General features: G+C 44.0%; 1 protein-coding gene across 17 annotated transcripts in view; it reads right to left on the reverse strand.

Moving 5' to 3' along the window:
• Window positions 1–338: 338 nt before the first annotated feature.
• Window positions 339–25,051, reverse strand: part of STAU2 (staufen double-stranded RNA binding protein 2) — a 325,206-nt gene continuing 300,493 nt past the window's right edge. For all 17 annotated transcript variants that reach the window (XM_054656829.2, XM_009455516.5, XM_063816396.1 and 14 more), the window contains 2 exons: window positions 2,579–2,667; window positions 339–1,433 (listed from right to left, as the gene is read on the reverse strand). In XM_054656829.2, the coding sequence (XP_054512804.2) occupies window positions 1,340–1,433; window positions 2,579–2,667 (183 nt within the window). In that variant the 3' untranslated portion in view covers window positions 339–1,339. The remainder of the gene's footprint in view (window positions 1,434–2,578; window positions 2,668–25,051) is intronic.

A 25,051-nucleotide genomic window follows, 5' to 3' on the forward strand; every position in this document is an offset into this window, starting at 1 on the left:
AGCCAGATCATGATTTGTGGTGGTTTTGCTTGTGAAATCTTACATAATTATATTCCTATTGTCATGTTGGGTCGAGCAGTTAGACCATATAGTGTTTTCTCATTGCACAACGTTTGCAAATCAATAAGGAGAAAGCCTGAACAATGCGATGACGTTGGCCAGGAACCCGGCCCGAGTCACCCAGGAGGCGGCTCTGCAGTTTCGCAGGTACAGCCTATCCATTCTCTAATCCCACTGCTGGGCAGAGTGACTAGGCCGGGTGGTGGCCTTTCGGATGGGTTTCACGGAGGTGATATTTAAAAGATGAGAGTGAGAGAACAAAAGAACAACAACAGCGCTTCACACAGAAACCAACCACATTTTTACTGCATCTGCTCCACGCTGGATTCCAACATGCTGGCCCGGAGCGTGGCTGGCTGGAAGCAACTCCAACAGGTTTTTCCCTTCCCCGTCATGTACATTATTTATTTTTGATCCTACTCACTGTCCCAAGTCCAGAGGCAGTTACAAAAAACACTCTTGATGCAAACCGTGAGTGGCTACAACACACGGATGGGGGTGGGCGCGATTCCCACAACAGGGAGTGGAATCCGGGAAAATGATATATAGGGGCAAGACGCCCCCTTACTTGCTAAGAGTATATGGAGCTCAAAACCCACAATTGCTTTGTTTTGTTTCTCAGTTCCTGGAGTATGTTGAAACTACTTGCTCTTAACATTAGTTCGTATTTTTCATCAGATATCTGACCTGATTTAAAACATGTTTGTTTGCATACATCTTTTTGTAGTGCACCTTATAGTTATTCCTACTGATATAGGATGAAGATTATAAATATCCGCATAAAAAGAGAAACCATGTGACTCTATATGAAGACAACCATCACATTCCACAGCACATCGTTGGTTCATTTTCGAATTGTCAAGCATTATTTGAAATGAGAGAGAGAGAATATAACTGAACACAAGCACCACGACAAAACAATCATAACAACAGAACCAAACCCAACTTCTCTATTATTAATCATGTTAAAATTTTAGCTTTGTTTCTAACACTTTTCTTTACTTGTTATTTTAAGCTCCAGTAGCAGGATCAGATTTCTGCTGCCTCTGGGCAAATGAGTTATGATCTGATCTCGAGTTCCAAGGGAAATGCTCAAAGTTTTATTTTCCCCCAGTTGAATAAACAGTACCATGTATATTATCTCTCGTGTTAGAATAGTGTTGTCTTCACATAAGACTCAAATAATGGTATTAGTCATTCATTTCCCTGAACACAGACACCCTCATGCGTGCTGACAGGTTTATAAGGATGCGGTGGCAGCCGCGGGTTCTGGGAGCTGCTAGACGGCCGAGTTTGATTTCTTGCAGTCCTGAGCGATGGAGCCCGGGGGTGCCTGGTTATTGTCCGCTTTCTCTCTCAGATGCTTGGCTTGTCTGAAAGATTAATACATTAACAAGAGCTGAAGGCCTGGGGTTGCACATCTTCAGACATGTTTATTAGCAGATGGCACAGAGGATTCAAAGGTCACCACAAAAGTGACATTTTAAAGTGAAACAACAATATTTATGTTCAGATAGTCTACTGATGAGATCATGTGGAAATGTTTTTGATTAAATTAGCTTATAAATGGTTGCCAATCTATAGACAACTTAAAATGCCATGTCTGTTTACCAAATGTTTTCTTCTCACGCTCTCACCTTCTAAATATTAACAACCAAATGCTGTTTGTTCTTATTAAAAATTTTTTGGAATGCTCATTTAACTGTAAGATCAGTGTATCTGGTTTTTACTTCCTGGGTTGACTATTTTTATTTTCTTTTAAACCTAAAAATGTTATCTCCTGCATGTGTTCTGAGATCCTACCTGCTATTATTACTGCTTGGAAAGAGTTTGAATTCTACTATATAAATATAACCCCTTTCCATTTTTTTTTTTAGTATAAATTGAGTCTCCGGAGAGACCCCAAATTCAGTCTCTTTGGTGAGACCTTCTGTTCACATCTCATTAAAACAAAGCTATGAGCTGGATTTCAGAAATAATTATGACAGCTGCATTTTTGCCTTTGTAGCCCTTGGGAGCCACACTTTGTGGCAATGTGTACTGGTGTTTCATAGAAAACAATACGAAAAACCAAATGCAGCCAAGGGGAGGGGCGCCTCCTCTCAACTTCTTTTCTTTTCTCTCCGCTTTTTGCCCACAACTTAGCAGGACTGTGAGTGAAAACTTTTACCTCTGAAAATGGCTTAGCCAGACAATGCTCTACAGTATGAAGTGAAAAACAATGTTTTGTAAGTTTTACAAGTCTCTACAGTCAGGACAATGCACAAATATTTCCAACAAAGCAATGAAATGCAAAATCAATGACCAATTAGTAGGTTAAAACTTTCACAGAAATATTACAGGAGATGTATATGGCCATATATACTGGTTTTCATTTCTTTACATTTAATTGTATTATTAATAATTGTGTAAGATGTAGATACTATTGTCTTGACTTTTTAAAACATTATTATCTATGTCTTATCTTTTGTACAGTTACAATTAAAGGTGTAAGAATACTGACAGGGGATTTACTCACTTTTCAAGAGAACCTTTTTCGATATTCATTGCTCCATCGATTGGATCCAGTCCTTGTTCAGAAAATTGTTTCAAGGCACTTAAGGCTGCCTAAAAATGAAAACAAACAGAGAGAGCCATTCACTGACTTCAGTGTAATGAACAAGTAACTGAAAGAAAGCTGAGATAGAAAGACTCTCATTTTCATTAGTCTACATAATTTTTTTTTTGCATTGTTTAACAAAAGTACACTAGAAAGTCTGCATGATCAGGCAGCAGTGTATATACATAACCGGAACTAGAAGGGCTTTAAGTCTCCTGCCTTATCCCTTCTCCACAGTTTTGCAAAATTGTGATGTTTTATCTGCAAACATGGCAACACCTCATATAAGCTTAAAATACTTCCATGGTGACATTGCATAATTTCTCACGTTACTGAAACTACACATTCTCTTCTCTCAGGTGTGACATCCAAATTTTCCACCTTGAGTATTCTTTCCAAAGTGAGCATAAAGGTATTGTTCAAACTGATAGACACTTAGCCCCAGTCAAGGTACAGAATGTCAGCAGAGGAATGGACAGTAGGTCCTCATGCAGACTGAGAGGATGGATGGTAAGATGGGATCCTGAGAGGATGAGGAAAGAGAGAAAGTTTGGGCTGGTCATGCTCTGGGGAGGCAGGCCTGCCGGGCAGAGCCTCCCGAGGTGTTGATAGGCTCGGGGTGCGTGGGAAGCCGCAGGGTGTGAACAGGCTGGTGGAGCCTTGCTGTATAGCTGGGAGGCACCAAAAATGCCATGCTGATAAGATCTACATAACTTGTTGACACTCTTGTGCATGTTCCAAACTGTTATTTCTTTGAGTAAGAATTTGGGTCTTCCTTCCCTCCCCCAAGCCCGACACTGCTGAGTGAGATTGGAAGGGCTCTGCTGAGTCTGAGATGGGCGTGAGCAGGCAGGGCTGTTTTCATCCTGGGGCATCCCGCTGGGTCACACTTGGGGCATCTGTGTCTTCTCAGCTGCCTTTGAAAACGAGCTAGCTCTTGGCGGTTTCCCAAACTTTTATCTGCCAAGAGCTCCTTTAGGGTAGCTGACTAAGTGCATGATTTCCTTTAAGTTTCTTTATTCAGAATATATTTTGGAGGTGTGATTCTTTTTTAGTTAATAGTCTTGTGAGGTTTACAGAAAACTTGGGCAGGTAGTACACAGAGTTCCCATATTCTTCCCTCCCCTAAATACAGTTTCCCCAATCATTAACATCTTGCATTGGTATGGTACATTTGTTATAGCTGATGAACAAATATTGATAGCTTATCATTAACTGAAGTCCATGGTTTACATAAGGGTTCACTCTGTGTGGTACATTCTGTGGGTTTCAACAAATGCCTAATGGCATTTATCCACCATTAGAGTATCATATAAAATAGTTCCACAGCCCTACAAATCCTCTGTGCCCCACCTATTCACCTCCCCCCACCCCCACCAGCCCCCTGGCAACCACCAATCTTTTTACCATCGCTACAGTTTTGCCATATAGCAGTTGGGATCATACAATATGTCACCTTTTCAGATTGGCTTTTTCACTTAGCAATGTATATTTGAAGCTCCTCTATGTCTTTTTGTGTGTGTGTGACTGAGTCTTACTCTGTCGCCCAGGCTGGAGTGCAGTGGCACGATCTGGGCCCACTGCAACCTCTGCCTCCTGGGTTCAAGCGATTCTACTGCCTCAGCCCCCCAAGTAGCTGGGACTGCAGGCGTGCACCACCACACCCAGCTAATTTTTGTATTTTTAGTAGAGACGGGGTTTCACCATGTTGGCCAGGCTGGTCTCGAACTCCTGACCTCGGGTGATCCACCCACCTTGGCCTCCCAAACTGCTGGGATTACAGGTGTGAGCCACTGCACCCAGCCCCTCTTTTTGTGAATGATATGGCTTTTCATAAATGAGCTTCGTAGCTCCTTTTTATTGCTGAATAATGTCCCATCGCATGGATGCACCACAGTTTGTCCGTTCACTTATTGAAGGACATCTTGATTGTTTCCAGTTTTTGGCAACTATGAATAAAACTGCTATAAACATCCATATGTGGAGTTTAATGTGTAATATTCATAATACTTTTTTCTTTCTTCTCTCTTGTTTTTCTATTGTTGTTTTTAAATCACAAATCCTATATCCAAGCAAAAGTCGGCATGTGTCCTTTCTTTTTCTTTAGATTACTCCTTCCTTTCAAATCTTTAAACCAGGCTTCCTAGATCAGAGGTGCTGATGTGAGTGCCCACGCAGATCTGCAGCCCTGGCCCGGGCATCCCGAAGCAGGGAGGATGTGGCGCTCAAGTCTCAGTTATCATCATAATCTCTTTGGACCTGGAGTGCTGCAGGGAGAAGGTCAGTGATGCCACCCCATAGCTCCTGATCCTGGCCCATGCTCATGCTGGACAACAGCCAGGTGGGTTTTGGTGGGAGGTAGGCGCTAACTTCAGTGGGGTGGGAGCTGTGTGGCCATCTCCCTGGATACTGTTATAGGTCGAATTGTGCTCTTCCCCCAAATTCATATGTTGAAGTCCTAACCCCCAGTATCTCAGAATGGGGCCTTATAGAATGTGGCCTTATTTAAAAATAGGATTAGTACAGATGTAATTAGTTAAGATGCGGTCATACTGGAGTAGGGTAGGTACCTGATCCAATATAACTGGTATCCTTATAAAAAGAGGAAACTGGAACACAGACCCACACAGGGAGAACGCCACGTGAAGATGGTGGCAGGGGCTGGAGTGATGCCGCAGCAGCCAAGGAACACGAAAGATTGCCAGCAAAGCACTCGAAGTGAGGAGAGGGGCCTGGGACAGATTCTCCCTCACAGCCTTCAGAAGGAACCAGCCCTGCCAGCACCTTGATCTTGAACTTCTAGCCTCCAGAACTGTGAGACAATACACTCCTGTTGATGAAGCCACTCAGTTGGTAGTACTTTACTACAGCAGCTCCAGCAAACTGTACAGGGACCTCATAGCTTCTCTTTAAGGATAGCAAAATCTCTCTCTCTCTCTCTCTCTTCTCTCTCTCTCCCTGTATTATTTTTTGTTATAAAAATAGTTTTTTGTTACAGAAAAGTCAGAATATATAGACAAGCAAAAAGAATGTAAAATGTATCCACAGTCCTGCTCACCATTCACAACTTGGCGCATGTCTTTCCATATCACTTGTTTTTTCTCTCTCTTTTTTTTGAGATGGAGTCTTACTCTGTCACCCAGGCTGGAGTGCAGTGGTGTGATCTTGACTCACTGCAACCTCCACTTCCTGGGTTCAAGCAATTCTTGCACCTCAGCCTCCTGAGTAGTTGGGATTACAGGCATGAGCCACCACACCCAGCTAATGTTTGTACTTTTAGTAGAGACAGGGTTGCACTATGTTGGCCAGGCTGGTCTTGAACTCCTAGCCTCCCAAAGTATTGGGATTACAGGCATGCGCCTCTGCCCCCAGCCTCCATATCACTTTGTATCCTCTCCCCATGTCTACAAACTGTAGCCTGGATCATGTCTTAACACTGTAGGTAACCTGCTTTTTTTTTTTTCATTGATAAATAATAATTGTACACATTCATGGGGTAGGTAACAATGTTGCAATACACATAATGCATAGTGATCAGATCAAGGTAATTAGTACATCCATCATCTCAAACATTTATCATTTCTTTTTGTTGGGTTCATACAATATTCTCCTTCTAGCTGCTTGAAACTATAGAACATATTTCTGTTAACTATAGTCTTTCTACAGTGGTATAGAGCAATAGAACTTATTCCTCATATCTAGCTATAATTTTGTATCCTTTAATAAATTTCTCCCTATCCCTCTCTTCCCCCTACCCTTCCCAACCTCTAATATCCTCTGTTCTACTTTTTACTTCTATAAGATCAACCTTTTTAGCTTCCACACATGAGCAAGAACAAGTGGTGTTTAACTTTCTGTGCCCTGCTCATTTCACTTCACATTCACCCAGTTTCATCCACATGGCCATAAATGACAGGATTTCATTCTTTTTTTATGGCCGAGTAGTATTCCATTGTATACATATACCATGGTTTTTTGTCCGTTCATCTGTTGTGTGCTCTTTTCATTGAATGTGTGCAGTATCAACAGAAACATTTCAGTAGCATCACTTCTCATGACTGCACAGTATCCTATCGATATCCCGTGTGATACCAACACTGCACCAAATTTCCTATTGGTTCAATCTTTATGCATCATCTCAATACTTTCCTTATGATAAATTCCTAAAATTGCATTTCTGAGCCAAAGATGATGTCCATTTTTAAAGATTTTTTTTTTTTTTTTTTTTTTTTTTGAGACAGAGTTTTGCTCTTGTTGCCCAGGCTGGAGTGCAATGGCGTGATCTCGGCCCACCACAACCTCTGCCTCCCGGGTTCAAGCGATTCTCCTGCCTCAGCCTCCCGAGTAGCTGGGATTACAGGCATGCACCACCACGCCAGATTACTTTTGTGTTTTTAGTAGAGACGGTGTTTCTCCATGTTGGTCAGGCTGGTCTCGAACTCCCGACCTCAGGTGACCCGCTTGCCTCAGCCTCCCAAAGTGCTAGGATTACATGCGTGAGCCACTGTGCCCAGCCTTAAAGATGTTAATATGAGCTCTCTATCCACCCTTGGAGAGGTTGTGCCTGCAGCAGCAGTGGGAGGAGGGTGTTACTCTAGGTGCTTCTGGAATTACCTCTCAGAACCATTTTGTGGGTCAGAGAAGCAAACCAGTTTTGTCATCTTTTGGCCCCACCTTATTTTAATGTGTTCATCCTGGTTGTTGACCTTCTTCACTAGACTTGGCTTTGTCTGAAGTTTTGCTGTTTTCAAAAATTAAACTCACCCTCAAAAGACTGAGGTTTGGACAGTTCTCCCCACCCTCCCTGCAAGAAAGGAATTCACAGAGGAATTTGACTCTCAGGGAGCTTTGATTCAGTGACTCTGAGGTCCTTTTAAGTCCTGAAGTGCTAAGGCGGCTATGCTGAGGGCAGTGCACGTGCCCACAGCCTGTGTCCATCAACCGGGGCCCACTGTCCCACCTCACACATGCGCGTGGGGCGCTAAAGGCCAGGCTCACTCACTTGTAGGCTCCAAGGACCAATCCATGCCAGACCTTTTTCCAGATATTCCCATTTTCACGGAGTGGGCTCATGAACTTCAAGTTCTTTGTATATTCAACAGTTTTAACAAAAGACCAGTTATTTTTCTTCTGAGCCATTAAAATGTGAATTATTGGCATAAATTCTGAAATTTATGAATTTCTTCCAAAGTGGACAATTACATTTGAAATTTTATTATTTTTTGTAACATAATGATAAATTATTTAACATTTTCTGTGATGACAACACCTGAAATATACTCTCAGAGCAATATCAAAATGTGCAGTACTCAACTGTTAGCTATATTCACCACACTGTGCAGTAGATGTCCAAAAAAATCAAACTTATCCTTTTTATCTGACTGAGACTTTGTACCCTTTGACTATCATTTTCCCATTCCACCTACCCCCAGCCTCTGTACCCACCACTGTACTCTCTGCTTCTGGGAGTTCAATTGTTTTATATCTCACATATAAATGAGAACATGTGGGATTTGTCTATGTTTGGCATATTTCACTTAGCATAATGTTCTCCAATTCTATCCATGTTGTTGCAAATGACATAATTTCTTCCTTTTTAAAAGCTGAACATATTCCATTGTGTCTATATACCACATTATCTTTTTCCATTCATCCATTAATGGACATTTAGGTTGATCCCGCATCTTTGCTATTGTGAATACTGTTGCAATAAACATGAGGGTGCAGATATCTCTTGACACACAAATTTCAAACTTTTTAGGTAAATACCCAGATGTGACAGTGCTGGATCCCAAAAGCACCATCACAGACGGCTACTGAGAGCCAGGAAATGGAACTGTGCAATGTGATACTGCTGAATGGGGTTCCTACGAGCTCTAGGGCTTCTCGGTCCTGTTTTATTCCTAGCAAGGGCAAAACAACAACTAAAAACAATTTTTAAAAATCTTTAAAAAATCGTTTTTAGGCTACTTGTAGCCTGTTTTCACTAGGTACACTGGGAATACTTGGTTCTTAGTGTGGCCTGAACACCAGAACCAAATGACCTGCTTCACCCAGTCCAGGACCCATGGCACCTGCTGTCTTCCATCTGAAGAGAACTGCATATATGAGACGAAGGCCAGGTCTCAGGGAGCAGCTTCAGCGTTTTAGCTCTTGCAAAATCTCCTGGATGATTTTATCAACATGCCAGGCAGGTCCCCGTGCACTGTCAAAATGATCGTCATCCCTCCAAGAATGTCCTAGAGTCTGGAATGGCGGCGTGCTCTCTCACTTGATGCCACGAATGGATTTTCAGAATTCTTGCGTGGCTGCTCTCCTCCACAGGTGTGCTTAAAGGCTTCCAAGGGGCAGTCCCTTATCTACCTGATCAGATAACTCAACCCACATCTCACTGATAACCCTGAATACAATAGCTTATAAGTATGAGAGGGATTTCTTTTCAATTTATAAGAGGCAGTGGTGACCGATTTATCTTAACCTATGTAAACAGTAATAGCTACCATTCGATGAGCATCACTCCGCCATTGTCATGGGACTGGCCCTTTACCTGCCATGACCTGAGTTGTTATCACAGCCTTGTGAGATAGTTCCTACCCATAAGGAAACAGAGGCTCAGAGAATTCAGTAACCTACTTAAGGCCACACAGCTCATAAGTGGCAGAGCAGAGATTTGAAACCAATCTATATTCTTGCTCAGGTCTCTCTCTTTTTTTTTTTTTTTTTTTTTTTTGGGACAGAGTCTCACTCTGTTGCTCACGCTGGAGTGCAGTGGTGTGATCATGGCTCGCTGCAGCCTAGACCTCCCAAGCTCGAGTGATTCTCCCACCTCAGCCTCTCAAGCAGCTGGGACTACAGGCAGGCACCACCATACCTGGCTAAATTTTTTTTTTTATTTCTAGTAGAGACAAAGTCCTGCTATGTCACCAGGCTGGTCTCAAACTTCAAACTCCCAAGCTCAAGCAACCCTCCCGCCTTGGCCTTTCAAAGTGCTGGGATCACAGGCGTGGCTCATGTCTCTTTATTTCCTCCAAATTTAAAGCCGCTCACATTCCACATACCTGATTTCAGCAGAGTTTCTTTTAATATTAATATTTCAAAATCACTCATTACCTCTTCCACACTCATTCTATTGTTTCTCACAAATAATTACTTGAGGTAAGCTCATAAAGTTATCTCCATTTTCTAGAAAAGGGGTTGATTGTTTCGTGGGGAGCACACAGTGTCCCGTCGGCAGTCCGCTCCCAGCCCTGGGTTGACTTCCGAGGCTTCGCTCAGCACTTCCGTAACACTTGCAATTTTGGCTAAAACTAAATTACTAATTATTATGTCACTTGGGTTTTGTTACCCAGTGGCCAGAGACAAGACTACTGGATTCTCCATTTCTTCACATTCTGAGTATCTTGTTCCCTCCTCCATTTCTCTGAAAATTCTTTTTCATTTCTTACTTTCCTGTGGTTTCTAGCAGGAGGGAGAAGCCCCAGGGTTTTGCTGGGCTTGTGGCATGTAGGATGCTGCAGTGAGAAGAGACACTGGGATTGCAAAGGTGAAGAGAACAAAAATCAAGGGTGAAGGGTTTAACTGTGATGTACAGATAGCAACAAGCTCAACATGTTCAGGAAAACAAGAGTGGGCAGGGCCTGCCGACCAGGTACCCCTCTCACAGGTACGGACAGAACCCTCAGAGCGGCTGCCTCCCTGCTCACCATGAGCTCAAGGAATCAGGGCTCTCCTCTCACACTTCATCACCCCCTATTTTCCCAGAAACAACACTTTACAGATTAAAGAACACTATGGAAAGAGATGAGTTTGCTTCTCTTTCTACAGGATCATGCCAATACCTGTAAGAGCCACACTACCTTTAGCAAGAACCAAGTATATACTGAAGTTGGCAAGCAGAATGAGCTTTTGCTATCAGATTGATGATTTCAAAGAACATATAATGCAGTGGCTTTGTGAACAAACACTGAAATTTAACAGTCCACAAAAATGTTTTACTAAATACCTCCAAACCTGTTCAGAAGATGGTAAAATCAACAATATCCTCATGTTTAAACTACTCTAACAGAATAAATTGTTAACTTGCTACAGGCCAGTTGCTTTAAAAATTCAAAACATTATAAATATGCTACATAATATTAAAAGACACTTTGGAATGAGAGAAGACGCAAATAACCTTCATTTTGGAAGACATACTTGAAGCCTGATTAAGAAGCAAGCTCTAAACTTTATATTTACTGAGAGGGTAAATTGATAACAAGGTGTTTAAATCCTACCATCTGCATTTCACTTTCAACATGGACAATTTGCTGTGTAGTAAGTGTAAACTAATCTTGGGGAGTTGTGGGGAGAAGGCAAATCTGGGTTCCTTAATGAGGAACATCCTGAATGATGCTTAAATCCGAGCTGTGTAACTTCCCACACGCCGCAGATTAGAGAATTTCAAAGATACACTAACATAAGCATCCAGAACGCTCCATAAGTCTTTGGCCATAAACAAATGGACAACTAAATGATTTCATTTCCCAGCTCAGAAGATGTTTTCCTAGCAAATCAAAACAAACACATTTAGCATCTACTTGTATGTTACCACAGCCTACTAACCGGAATCTTAAACTCAGCTTTATGACGATTAATATGTTCCAGGATTTTAAAAAAAGAAATAAAAGGTACATCTAAAGCAATAACTGTAGCTTCCTTTGAAGGAGAAAAATTAAAGAAGCATTTTAGAAAAGTGGATGACATTTCCTTTCCTTATTCCTGTCTTTTCAGGTCAACACATATTCATTTGCATGTGACTGTGTGTGCGTATCTGTGTGTGTGTCTGTCCCTTAGAGGAAAGCATCTGCATAGATACAAGAAATATTTTTGTCCCCCAAAGATTTTACAACTGTTTTGTGAGTAAAGCCCCACAGGTTTTAGAACAGATGTCGCTACCATTTCATGTATCGCTTGTTTTGTACGTAGTTATAGCAATGGAGAAACATGATGCCAATAAGATACTTTTCATGCCTATTTCTTGGCCTTGGTTTGCGCGCGCACGCCTGTGTGTGTGTGTGTGCTCACAGAATGGAGGTGAGTCCAGTCATGTCTGTAATTTCTAACTTTCCTCTTGTCAATTAGCAATTTGCAAATAGTGTTGAAACCAGCCCTGCTTCTTTCTTCAGGACTAAACAGTTTGTAACGACAATGTAGCAGCATTCGGCCATTCTCTGAGAGATAACGGCAGTCTTCATTAGCAAAATGTGGGTGTTAACTTATCCCCTTGTGACACGTAGTTCTTTGTGGAGTCTTTGAGTATTGATGTCCAATGGATCTTTTTATTTTGTCTTTTTCCATTTCAGTCTTTCCCCACTGACGTCATATTCTGGTTCCCAGAAATAGACAAGTAGTTCCCATTAAAGTCGATGGTAACAAAATATGTCTAAATGTGGCCTTCATTTTTTAAGTGTTCAAAGTTTGGTTTGTTTTGCCTTTTCTCCCTGAAAAGCTTGTTCATGTTGAACTCCTCCTGGGAGCTGATCTAACTGCTAGATTCACCTCAAAATGCACACAGTAGTCATATATGCAGTTAATTAAATCCGTCTCCTTTCACAAGGAAATGAGAGGTTTCGAATGTAAATGTCTTCATCTGCAGTTGAGTATTCTCCTAATTTCTCATCCCAGCAATCTCTGATACTGAATCTATATTAAATCATAAAAATAACTGAAAAACCAGAAGGTTCTTCAATAAGCTTGAAAGTTTATTGTCCAAAGTATGTCAATATTAGTATTTCTAAGTTATCCTTTTCTTTCTTTGAAAGGTCTGTAATTAAATACCGTGTCTCTTTTTATATAAAATAAGAGAAACCAAAAAGACATTTGTATATTTCTAAACTTAAAACTTTACGATAGGCTCTTCAGTCTGTTACATTTCAGATGAATCAATGATATGACTTTTTTTAAATAAAAAAAGGATTATATTGAGCTTGAGTTAACCCACTTGCTGCCCTGTTTTCTAATAATTTCATTATAGCCTGCACTTTTTATTCATGCTTCCACGATCCTATCAGTTCAGGTAATTTCCATAAAATTGGTACTTTCTAAAACGGCTTACCCTCAGAACAAAGGAGCATCTGCCTGCTAAGGTGGTGGTTACTCATAAAAAAAATAGAGGAGTAGGTGGTCGGAGAGACACATAGATTTTAGACAGTTGCCTAAGATGAAGAACAGGTGTTTTCACTCTAGAATTTGGGGAATTCATTTAAAATCGAGCACTTAAATCACAGACCTAGCCACTGCCTTTATTTCTGCAGTCAAGCTCTTAGAAGGATGATGGTGTAGCTGCTAGCCTTGACAACAACGCAGAGTGGAACTGACAGCAGGAGTAACTGCACAGAATGTGTTCTGTGCTTAGAACAAATGTTGAGTGCAGAGTCCTCGCTACTAGGCCTTCCTCTGACCAGGCTGTTTTCCTAATATTATTCCTTTTCAAATTCCTGGGTTTTGTCATTTATTTATTTATTTCTTTATTTATTGAGATGGAGTCTTGCTCTGTTGCCAGGCTGGAGTGCAATGGTGCAATCTCGGCTCACTGGAACCTCCGCCTCCCGGGTTCAAGCGATTCTCCTGCCTCAGCCTCCCAAGTAGCTGGGACTACAGGTGCCCGCCACGACACCCAGATAATTTTTTGTATTTTTAGTAGAGATGGGGTTTCACCATGTTGGCCAGGATGGTCTCGATCTCCTGACCTCATGATCCCCCCACCTCGGCCTCCCAAAGCGCTGGGATTAAAGGTGTGAGCCATCATGCCCGGCCTTTTTTTTTTTTTTTGACAGAGTCTGGCTCTGTTGCCCAGGCTAGAGTGCAGTGGCACAATATCAGCTCACTGCAATCTACGCTTCCCGGGTTCAAGCGATTCTTGTGCCTCAGCCTCCCGAGTAGCTGGGATTAGAGGCGTGAATCACTATGCCTGAGAAATTTTTGTGTTTTTAACAGAGACATGGTTTCGCCATGTTGGCCAGGCTGGTCTCGAACTCCTGGGCTCTCAAGCGATCCATCTGCCCCAGCCGCCCAAAGTGTTGGGATTACAGGCGTGAGCCACCGTGCCTGGCCTATTTAATTATTTTTGATTCAACACAAAGTCCCCTTTGTCACGGGGCTTACTGAAACAGAGCTGCGGGCACATCCACCTGCTGCTGAGGCACGAGTCCACACGGCAGGCTCACTCTGTGTGGCGGGCAGAATCGTAGCCCCCCAGATGCCCACGTCCTAATCCTCAGAGCCTGTGAACACATTACTTCCCATGGCAAAAGGGACTCTGTGCATGAGATGAAGGTATGAATGGTGACGTGGGAAGGTTAGCCTTGGGTTCTCCCGGGGTCCGCTGCAATGACACAAGTGCTTAAAGTCAGAGAACATTTCCTGGCTGTGGTCAGAGAGAAAGATGTGGCTAGGGACGAAGGGCCCAAGAAAGGCAATGTTGCTGGTTTTGAAGATGGAGGAAGAGGGCTTTCAGCTTCTAGAGGCCACTCACATTCCTTGACTCAACACAAGGAATGTGAGTGGCCTCTAGACGCTGAAAAAGGAAAGGAGGTGGATTCTCCCCTAGAGCCTCCAAAAAGGCAGTGCTGACTCCTGATTTTAGCCCAGTGAGACACCTGTCTGACTTCTGGCCTACAGAATTCCAAGATCACACATTTGTGTTGTTTTAAGCCACTAGGTCTGTGGCAATTCGTTAAGGTAGCAAGAGAAAATGAATACACTCTCCCTGTCACCTGAACAAGGAAGGGAGAGGGCTTGGCATGTGGAGTCTGTTAGACTTGGATTAAAACTCCAGCTCTACTGCAGACCAGCTGTGTGTCCTTATGCAAGTCATTTTATCTCTCTGAGCCTCTTTTTCATCATTTGTAAGCTGAAGGCTACGTGAATGCACCGGATTATCTGAGAGGTGAATGCCTTGACCATAGTGGTGTTTAATAAATGAGGGCTTTCATTACACATCTTTCTCTCTTTTGCTCTCTCTTGAGTCCAACATCCAGTCATGAAATTCTTTACACTCCCTTTCTCACTCCATATTAATTTAAGTTCAATTTCCTTTGTATTTTTATTCATTCCTTCAGCCCATTGCTCTCTCACTTGTCTTCCTAAGAGAACCCTATCATTAAGCCACTCTCAATCAAAAGCCATTAGTAACTCCCGCCCCTAGAATCACATTCCATATCTTTGCCCCAGCATTCAAGGCCCCCATTGGCTGGCCCCATTCTACCTCACAACCTCATTGAGTGCCAGTCCATTTCCCAGAGTGTGAACCCCAACCCAGGAGACCAGTCCCTAGCCTCAGGAACACCTGGCAGATGTCAGCGTTATCCACACGCTCCCTGGCCAGCTGGTATGGAGATGCCCCCCTGGACCTTCTGCCCTGCTGAGGTTGGTCTGCCCACTGTCTCCACACCTTCGCCCCTGCAGTCTTTTCTGCTTCTCCAGGTGGATGTCCCTAATTTCCCACCTGCCTCCCTCTGGGTTCCTAACAGTGCCTGCCATTTGCCTCTCTAAACTGTGAGTCACCTTTGATATGTTTACGTCTTGTCTCCCAGGTAGCTGGTAAACCCTTGGCTGGTGGGGCCCCTTCCCTCTTTGAAATCTTCACAGTGTGTCTACAGAACGTCCTCAAAAAATATTCCTCAGCTGATGACCCATCCACTTCCATCTGAAGTTCCCCCAGGAAGACAGGTGCTCGCAGACAGGGGTCTTATTCTGTTCTGTCTGTTCTCAGAGCCAGCATCTTGCCCTGGTTGGCTTTCCTCTCAGCAGGTAGCACTCCATATTTCTCTCCGCCTCTTAACACAGCCCTCAACCCCACCCTTGGGCTCTGCGGCCAAAATGCAAAGGGATAAAAAGTCCTAGGAAGCAGGACTGGGTTGTATCTATCTTGTCCAAGAGAAATGTTCCTGCCCCATAATTTACCTCCAAGGAATATGGATAATAGTTACTGTCTTTTTGAGATGTCAGTCATCTGAGATCTCAATCTTCTGTCATCTTCGAGGTCTGAAACAAGTGTTTTGCCCTCTTCAGGCCAGTCTGGGGTCTGCAAAGGAGATGCCTGGGAAACCTTATCTGGGAGGACTCCACAATTGGGGTTTTGCCTAAGACCTTGGTGGTGGCACATCCTGAACCAGAGGGACCTGAGGGAAGCACCTCTCGCCCGAGAGGAGCCTGGGTCTGTAGGGCAATCATGGCTGAGTTCTGCCTCCACCCCTCACCCCTCACCACTTGGAAGGTCTGTTTGAGATTTCTTGGTCCTTTGATATTCGACTCCAACAAAAATGTGAAGCATTCCTGCTGAACATGGGCACAGACAGCTCTAGTTAGGAATTTCATTTTGGTTTGAGTAAGCAATTGATAAAACCTTACATTACGGTTATTTCATCATTTTTGCTGCACTTAGCATATTCCTGGATTGCATGTGGGAGGGCTGGGGAGAGGGGGTGATGGTCAAACAAGATAACCTTTGAAGTTCTGTTTAATTCTGAATATTGGTTTTATTGAAATAGAGGCCCCAGCATAAAAGATGGTAAAGGCAGGTTCTCTCAGTGGGTGAAGGATGCAGTGAGCCTGACGTTTTTCTTGGGACATTTGGTGGCCATCCTAGTGGTGGGAGGACAGCAAAGACGGAGCTAGAACAGACCTTTGCTCCGTCCCAAATTTCTCCCCTTAACCTCCTCTTACACCTGATTTTACACGTATATTTATCTATTTATATTTTTCAACTTTTAAAAATAAAAGTTCTAAACCTTTGCAAAAGTACAAAGGATAATAATACACCGAAGCTCCCTCATCCATCACCCAGATGAGTTATCAGTATTTTGCCAATCTTTTTTTAATTTATTTACTTATTTATTTATTTATTTATTTATTTTGAGACAGAGTCTTACTCTGTCACCCAGGCTGGAGTGCAGTGGCGCGATCTCGGCTCACTGCAACCTCCGCCTCCTGGGTTCAAGCAATTCTCCCTCCTCAGCCTCCCAAGTAACTGAGATTACAGGCATGCACCACCACACCCAGCTGATTTTTGTATTTTCAGTAGAGGCGGGTTTTCACCATGTTGGCCAGGCTGGTCTCAAACTCCTGACCTCAGGTGATCTGCCCGCCTCGACCTCCCAAAGTGCTGGGATTAGAGGTGTCAGGCACCGTGCCTGGTCTGTTTTGCCAATCTTGTTTCAGGTGTCTCACTCCATGTTTTTCCTGCAATATTCCAAATCAAATATCAGGTAAAGATACATGCCATTAACACACCTAACAATATTAACTCTAAATCCTTTATATCATCTAAATTCCTATGTGAACATTTCCTTGATAGTCTCAACAATGTCCTTTAAAGTCAGTTTTTGAATCTACATCCTGACAGCTCACACACTGTATTTGATTGATTGATCCTTTAAGATCTAGGAGTTCTGTTGTGGGCAGGATAAGGGCCCCCAAAGATGCCCATGTCCTAATCCATGTCACCTGTGGTATGTTACTTTACCTGGCAAGGCAACTTTTCAGATATCATCAGGTTAAGGACCTGGAGATGGGACAAGTAGCCAGGATTATACAGGTGGGCCCAATCTAATCACACAAGTGCTTAAAATTAAAGAACCTTTCCCAGCTGAGGACAGAGATAGAGACATGATGATCGGAGAAGGGTGTGAGGGATGGGTCATTACTGGCTCTGTACTTGGAGGAAGAGGCCATGAACCCAGGAATGCAGTGGCCACTAGAATCTGGAAAGGCAAGGAAACGGCTTCTCCCCAGAGCCTCCAGAAAGGAACTCAGCCCTGGGGGCACCTCAATAGCTCCAGCGAGTCCATGGGAGACTTCTGACCTATAGAACTGCAAGATCACACATTGCTGTTGGTTTAAACCACCACGTTTGTGGCAATTTGTCACCACAGCCATGGAAAAATGAATATACATCTTTTTAAGGGGGACTGAAAGTCACACTGAGGTGTAAGGTTGGTGTTGGGCCCAGGGAAAGGTAAGGGTCTCGCTGAGATGCATGGGGAGGGGAGGCTGGGCCTGAGAAGAGCGGCCCAGGTGCCAGGGGACCTTCGGTTGCCTCTGCCCACTCCTCACGGGCCAGTCAGGCAAGAAGAGAAGAGCTCGCCCTCCTGCTGCAGTGGCCTCTTCGCAGCAGGATCAGGCCGCCTCCCACCTACACCCTTCAGCAGCCTCCCCTGCCCTTGGAAGGCAATCACGCACCACGCCCCCGTTACTCCTCCGCTCTGTGCTGGGCTCCTTTCTGTCCCTCTGCTGGGACAAGCTCCCTCCTGCCTCAGGGATTCCCGCTGGCTGGTCCCTCCGGCCATCCCTTCTCCACTGGCTGCTCATCAGCTCCAGGTCTCAGCTCCAGGGAGGCCTCCACTGACCACTCTGTCTAGAGTGTGCCCCCCAACAAATCACAGGACTGTGCTTATTTCCCTCATAGCACTTGTCTCAGTCTGTCATTATTTCTGAAGGAAGGGGCTGGCCTGTCTGACTTACTACTGGGGTATGGCCATGCATTCAACAAACACTCATGGAGTACCAGGCACCACGCTGGGCGCTAACAGACAGTCATCACCTTTCCATGGCATGCGTCTCAGCAGGGAGACAGGCAGGACAGCGACGGCAGTGGAACCAGACAGCTGTGAGGAAAGGACATACAGCAATGACACCAAGAGGTGGTGCTCAAGTCGCCCTGGAGGAAATGGAGGTGTCCCAGAGAGGCAGCATTTGGGGTGAGCCACAGGGAGCTGGGGCACAAAGCCACTCAGATTGGCTGCAGCCACCAGGGCGAGTGGGAATCCAGGACACCGTGAGTGTCCCAGGCAGTTTCAAAGCTGTGGTGTAGTAAAGGGCAATGCCTTATTCTGGGGAAGGCTGGGCCAAGCCCAAGGAGTGGAAGCTACAGGCAAACAGATTCGGGCTCAAAACAGGAAGGAATCTTGTGTCCAGCGAGGGCACGCTAGATGCTAAGACTGGGTGACACCTACTACCTTGGGCCAAATGTCAGATGGGAGGCAGGTGGCTGTGTAGGCCTCTCATCTTTCAGGCTCCCTGATACTCAGGGTTAGGCCCGCTAACGGGGACAAGGACACATAGGTAAACAGCACCAGCAAATTTGCAACGTGAGAAGGGCTATCGGAGAGGTGGCGTTCAGAACTACCTAATGTGTGGGGAGCTTGATTTGCTGGTAAAAGCTGTCTTCCTTCCCGCTGTTAGGAGGACACATTTGGACCTGAGCTTCACCACTGGTCATGTGAGAAAGCCTCTATACCTGGTTCCTCAACGTCTCCGTTTAGAAGACTGCATCAGCAAAACCATCCTACCATGGGAATTAACTGATGGATGTGTCTGGACTTCCCAGGGGGTTCTCCATGGACAGCATTGTGTTGGTAAATATTTAACAACTGACTCTTCGTGGGGAGAAAATCACTAAGTGTAGCATCTGTTAACACCTCCACCCTGGCTGATGCGCAGTTGGGAAGACATGTGCACAGCTGGCACCGTGAGCTGGCAGGAGCTGCTCCAGCACCCCCATTGCATGCAAAAGTCAAGCACTATCTCCAGCTCCCTGAATCCTGTGTGAAGGCAGGACAGCAAGCTGGTTAAGAGGCTAAGATTTGACTGGGCATGGTGGCTCATGCCTGTAATCCCAGCACTTTGGGAGGCAGAGGCAGGCAGATCACTTGAGGTGAGTAGTTCGAGACCAGCCTGGCCAACATGGTGAAACCCCATCTCTACTGAAAAATACAAAAATTAGCCTCACATGGGGGTGCACGCCTGTAATCCCAGCTACTCAAGAGCCTGAGGCAGGAGAATTGCTTGAACCCGGGAGGTGGAGGCCGCAGTGACAGGGGTGGGAAAGAGGCTGAGATTTGCAGCTGAACAAACTTGGGCTCAATGAGCAGCTCCAACTCTTACCGGTCATATGACCTTGAGCAAGTACAAATCTCAATTAGTAAATAGGAAAGCATCTTCTGCTGATGAAGCATTCATTCTGTTCTAAGGACTTGCCATCTCCTAACTCACTTAATCTTCACAGTAACCACAACAGGTTGGTTTGACTCTCACTCGCAGTTAAAGACGAGGAGACGGAGACCTAGAGGAAGTCATTTGTACAAGGCCATATGGCTTGCTCCTGATAGATCTGGAATTTGGACTCAGGCAGCCTGGTTCTGGAGCTGAATTCTGAACTACCTATATCATCCCACCTCAGTCCAGTGAGAGAACGTGTCATCTGAGTGCTCAAGATACATCAAGAGCCCGACCATGTCCTGGAGCCTCTTAAGAGCGAAGCTCAGGGTGCAGGACCTGAGAGGGTGTTAATCAGCCGCTTCCATTTTTTTCTTAATATGGGAAGACTAGATTTTGCTTGGCTTCTGGAAACCGCTGCCATCTTGCTTTTCCTCCTACTTCAGCTCTTAGTCTCCTGTGCAGCTGGCTTTTACTTCTTCCTGACTTTTCAAGCCCATCCTTGGACCTCTTATCTTCTCCATCAAAATTCTCTCCCTAGATGATTTCACTGAGGCCGATGGCTTAAATCCCTTAGAAATACTGATAGCTCCAAATCCCTATCTTTAGCCTGGCCTCCTGCCCTAGAATTCACATGTCGAAGTGCCTAGTGGATTTCTCCACTTAGATGTCTAATAAGCATTTCAAACCTGCCCAAAACGAAACTTGATTACCATCCCCAAACCACTCTTCCCTAAGAAAATGGTGTCCCCATTCCACCAGTTGCTCAGGCAAAAACCCTAGCAATCAGCCTCACTTGCTTTCATTCTCTCTCATCTCCCACATCAAACCCATTAGCAAATTCTGTTGCTTCTTTTTTGAAATGTACTCGGAGGCTACTTCTCACCACATGCTCTGCTATGGTTCTAGCCCAAGCCACTGTCAGTCTCTCCCAGAGACACAAGCTGTACCTTCCTAACTTGCACCCCTGTGTGCATCCCTGCTCACCCAAAGCCAACCCTTTGCATATATCCAGAGTGATTTTTTTGAAATGTAAATAAGAACTGGTCACCACCCTATTCAAATCCTCCAGGGGCTTCTCATTTCTCTTAGAACAAAACCCAGACTCCTGACTACAGCCCCAAAGCCCTACATGATCCTGCCCCATTTACAGCTCCAGGCTCATTACCTACCTCGTGCTCCCAGCCCACGGATCATCGCCTACCACATGCTCCCAGCCCCCGGATCTCCAGCACATCAGCCTCTTGGCTCTTCTTAGAACTTCCTGAATTCACTCCTGTCTCAAGGACTTTCCTGTGCTTTTCCTTAGACAGGAGATACCCCTCCCAGTTCACATGGCTCACTCGCTTCATCCAGGTCTCTTCTCCAGTGTCCCCTCCTTGTGACCCCTGGATCTAAAGGAGTTGAACCACCCCACTCCTACCCTTATATTCTCATAGCTCCTCACACTGCCTCACTTTTAGCAAGATTTCATTAAAATTTTATTGCTGTCTAAAATTCTATTATATATTTAACCATTTACTTGTTTAGTATCTGTGTCTCCCATTAGCAAGTAAGTTCTGGCCAGGCGTGGTGGCTCACACCTGTAATCCCAGCACTTTGGGAGGCTGAGGCAGGCAGATCACCTGAGGTCAGGAGTTTGAGACCAGCCTGGTCAACGTGGTGAAACCCTGTCTCTACTAAAAATACAAAAATTTGCCGGGTGTGTTGGCATGCACCTGTAATCTCAGCTACCCGGGAGGCTGAGGCAGGAGAATCGCTTGAACCTGGGAGGTGGAGGCTGCAGTGAGCCAAAAGAAAGAAAGTAAGTAAGTTCCATGAAGGCAGAAATTTTCTGCTTTATTCATTGCTGAATACTCAACATCTAGAATTGTAGACCCTCCATAGACACTTACTGGCTGAATGACTGAAAGAATGAATGAGTGGTTAGAAACAGTACCCATGTGGAAGAATATATAGCCACCTCTTACACACAGTTTCATTAATTCTCAGAAGTTTTCTATGGCAATTAGGAAGCAGATTATTTCGCCCGTTTATTGAAACCCAGAACTAACGATTGATGTTTAAAGACTAATCCGTCTGGAGTAAGTAGCTGCTGAACGTTGGCCTTTCAAATGAAGTAAGTTAAGTATTATGTGTCTCTAATGTATTTTAAACTTGTTTTATGTCAATTATATTATCACAACTTTGGAAGAAACTTTATTAGGACAAACTTTAATATTTTTTTCTAGAAAGTATTTTTTTTAAACTAACACAAATGCAAAGTCACTGTAAAGTTCAAGAAGTAAACGATATCTTCTTTTAGTTACAGCTGAAAGGAAAGCACATCACTAATAATACCAAACTTGGTTTGGCAATTTTTAGAAACCCCATTTAGGCCAGGCGCAGTGGCTCACGCCTGTAATCCCAGCACTTTGGGAGGCCGAGGTGGGCGGATCACGAGGTCAGGAGATCGAGATCATCCTGGCGAACACGGTGAAACCCCTTCTCTACTAAAAATACAAAAAATTAGCTGGGTGTGGTGGCGGGTGCCTGTAGTCTCAGCTACTCGGGAGGCTGAGGCAGGAGAATGGTGTGAACTTGGAAGGTGGAGCTTGCAGTGAGGCGAGATTGCACCACTGCGCTCCAGCCTGGGCGACAGAGCGAGATTCCGTCTCAAAAAAAAAAAAAAAAAAAAATTAAAAAGTAATGTTTAAAGTCTATACTTAAATAACCATTTCAAAGAAAAAGCTAGTATCCTGATTTCTGCAAAACATCCTCATTAAGACAATGTAACCATACAAAGAGATTTACTCTGTGTTTGAATAATATGGTCACAAGTGGTCTCCCTTACCTACCTCCACCCCTAAATGAGAAGAAATTTAGTATACTCATGGGGATATGAGTTAGGCCTGCCAAATACTTTTGGAAAAAATTCTGCTAAATTGTTTCTAGAAACTGCTAGTACTGTTAAGAGGGTTGACACATTCTAATATATCCAAACACAGTTTTTTCTAATTGCTTGGCTGCAAATGAACTTGTAAGGTTAAAAGTATAAGAATTTATTCCATGATCAGTGATGGAATCCTAATCCATCTTAAGCTGCATGCATGACAACTGGCATTTCCTAATATGTATTACGAGACAGAGAATTTTTTAAAATTTTTGCCTGAGGGTACATTCCCTTTCAAAAGCAGAAGATTTTCTTCTTTTGCTTTCTCAAGATATCACGCTAAACTTCATTCTTGATGGTTCATCTATTAAGGAAGCAAGATAGAAAGGAGAATCCATGATAGATTTATAAATTTGGGGCAAAATGTAACACAAAGCATTCCAATACGCAACTTCAAATCAAAACCTCAACTTGGGCAAGGGATGTTATATCAACCAACAGCATTCTTTAGAAATGCCTGACATTCAATTGGATAGAATTATATATTGAAATAGATTGTAGGCATATTGCGAATGTTTTTCCTCTAGCATCTGGTAGTATCAAAGCCCAGGAGGAAAAAAAGGGTGACTGTGCCAGAATTAAAAAGCTGCCTCTTTGGATAAATATGTGGAAAGGTTATGAATTAATTTATCAAAAGGCTAGAAGAATTTGCTGGAAGTCGGAGGGGGAAGCGGTTTCTAAAAGCAATAAGCTATTTGGAATTTGGCAGCATGCAACTTAGTGCTTTGTATAGCTAGTATTATTAGCCAAATAAGGGTAAAATGACATTTCAAAGGAGGAAAACGAATGAATGAATACATGCATAGAAAGCAACAAGGCAATATCCTAATTTGTAAATGTAAGTAGTAGTCATAGTGTCTGAGATGTAATGTGGGATGAGCCCCAAGGGAAATCAGGCACCTTCTCAATGAAGCCTTTTTAGACTTCAAAGAAAGTAGTGGCTGGGTGCAGCGTATCACACTGTAATCTCAATGTTTTGGGAGGCCAAGACAGGAGGACTGCTTGAGGCCAGGAGTTTGAGACCAGGCTGGGCAACATAGTAAGTCTCTGCCTTTAAAAAATAAAAATTAGCTGGGTGTGGTGGCATATGCCTGTAGTCCTAGCTACTTGGGAGGCTAACATGGGAGGATTGTTTGAGCCCAGGAGTTTGAGGCTGCAGTGAGCTGAGATTGCTCCACTGTACTCCAGCCTGGGTGACAGAGTGACACCCTGTCTCTTAAAAAAAAAAAAAAAAAAGTAGTGACTTGTGATTTGTGATCTGGATACTAGTTAAAGTTAGCTAACTGCTAAACAAACACTCCAGAACCTCAGTGATTATGGAAAGCCCAAGTAGGTGTTCCTGGGCAGTAGACCCTGGTCAGTCAGGGACCCAGACTCCTTCCATGTTGTGACTCTGCTCTCCTCTAGGCTAGCATTATGGTCCTCTCCTTTTAGCCAGTGGAAGAGAAAATAAAATGGAAGGTAGTGCATAGGAGGATATTATGAATGAAGAGTGACAGCTGGGTGCTGCGGCTCACGTCTGTAATTCCAGCACTTTGGAAGGCCGAGGCGGGCAGATCACTTGAGGTCAGGAGTTCGAGACCAGCCTGACCAACATGGAGAAACCCCGTCTCTACTAAAAATACAAAATTAGCCAGGCATGGTGGTGCACACCTGTAATCCCAGATACTCTGGAGGTGGAGGCAGGAGAATCGCTTGAATCCAGGAGGTGGAGGTTGCAGTGAGCCGAGATCGCGCCATTGCACTCCAGCCTAAGCAACAACAAGAGCAAAACTCCATCAAAAAAAAAAAAAAAAAAAAAGAATGAAGAGTGAAAGCCCTCATATTCCATTGACCAGAACCCAGTGACACGACCACACCTAACTCCATGAGAGGCTGAGTAGTGTAGCTGTGAGCTGAGAATTCTGAGGAAGCAGGTGTGAGTAATTAGTTTCTACTGCAAGTGGTACCATGACACTGTACTCACTTGCTGAGAAATCTCTGTTCTATCCCCCCATGGTAAATTGTAAGTTCCTAGAACAGGACAGAGTTAGGTCTTCTGTGTCTTGGTATCTTTAACGCTAACACTGGCATGGAGTTGATGCTCCATTTGTAGTCAGTGGATGTGGCTGTCTGGCTCACAGCACCCAGCACAGTGACCTGGCGATGTTAAGACTGGTGTTCTAATATTGCCAAGAAATACTTGCATTTTTCTCCCCTCCTCAAGATGGCTTCCCTGTGAAGACACTTCCAGAGGACACAGGGACCACATGCTAACAGTAGGCAAGGGGCACATACTTTGTTAACTCTCATTGTGTCTTCAAGCTAGGAGAAGCCTTCAGAGGAAGGCGTCCTCACACTCTTCACCTCTAGAAGGAGCGCCTAGATGGCGAGGCTGTGTTCCTGGAAGACAAAGAATAGGGCGGAGGGTTTCTAGTGAAACCCAACCTCATGAATAAAAAGAGAGCCAAACTCGAACCAGACGTCCTTATCAGCCAAGAAAGAAG

Source organism: Pan troglodytes, chromosome 7 (genome assembly GCF_028858775.2).
Source record: "Pan troglodytes isolate AG18354 chromosome 7, NHGRI_mPanTro3-v2.0_pri, whole genome shotgun sequence".
Lineage (NCBI taxonomy): Eukaryota > Metazoa > Chordata > Mammalia > Primates > Hominidae > Pan > Pan troglodytes.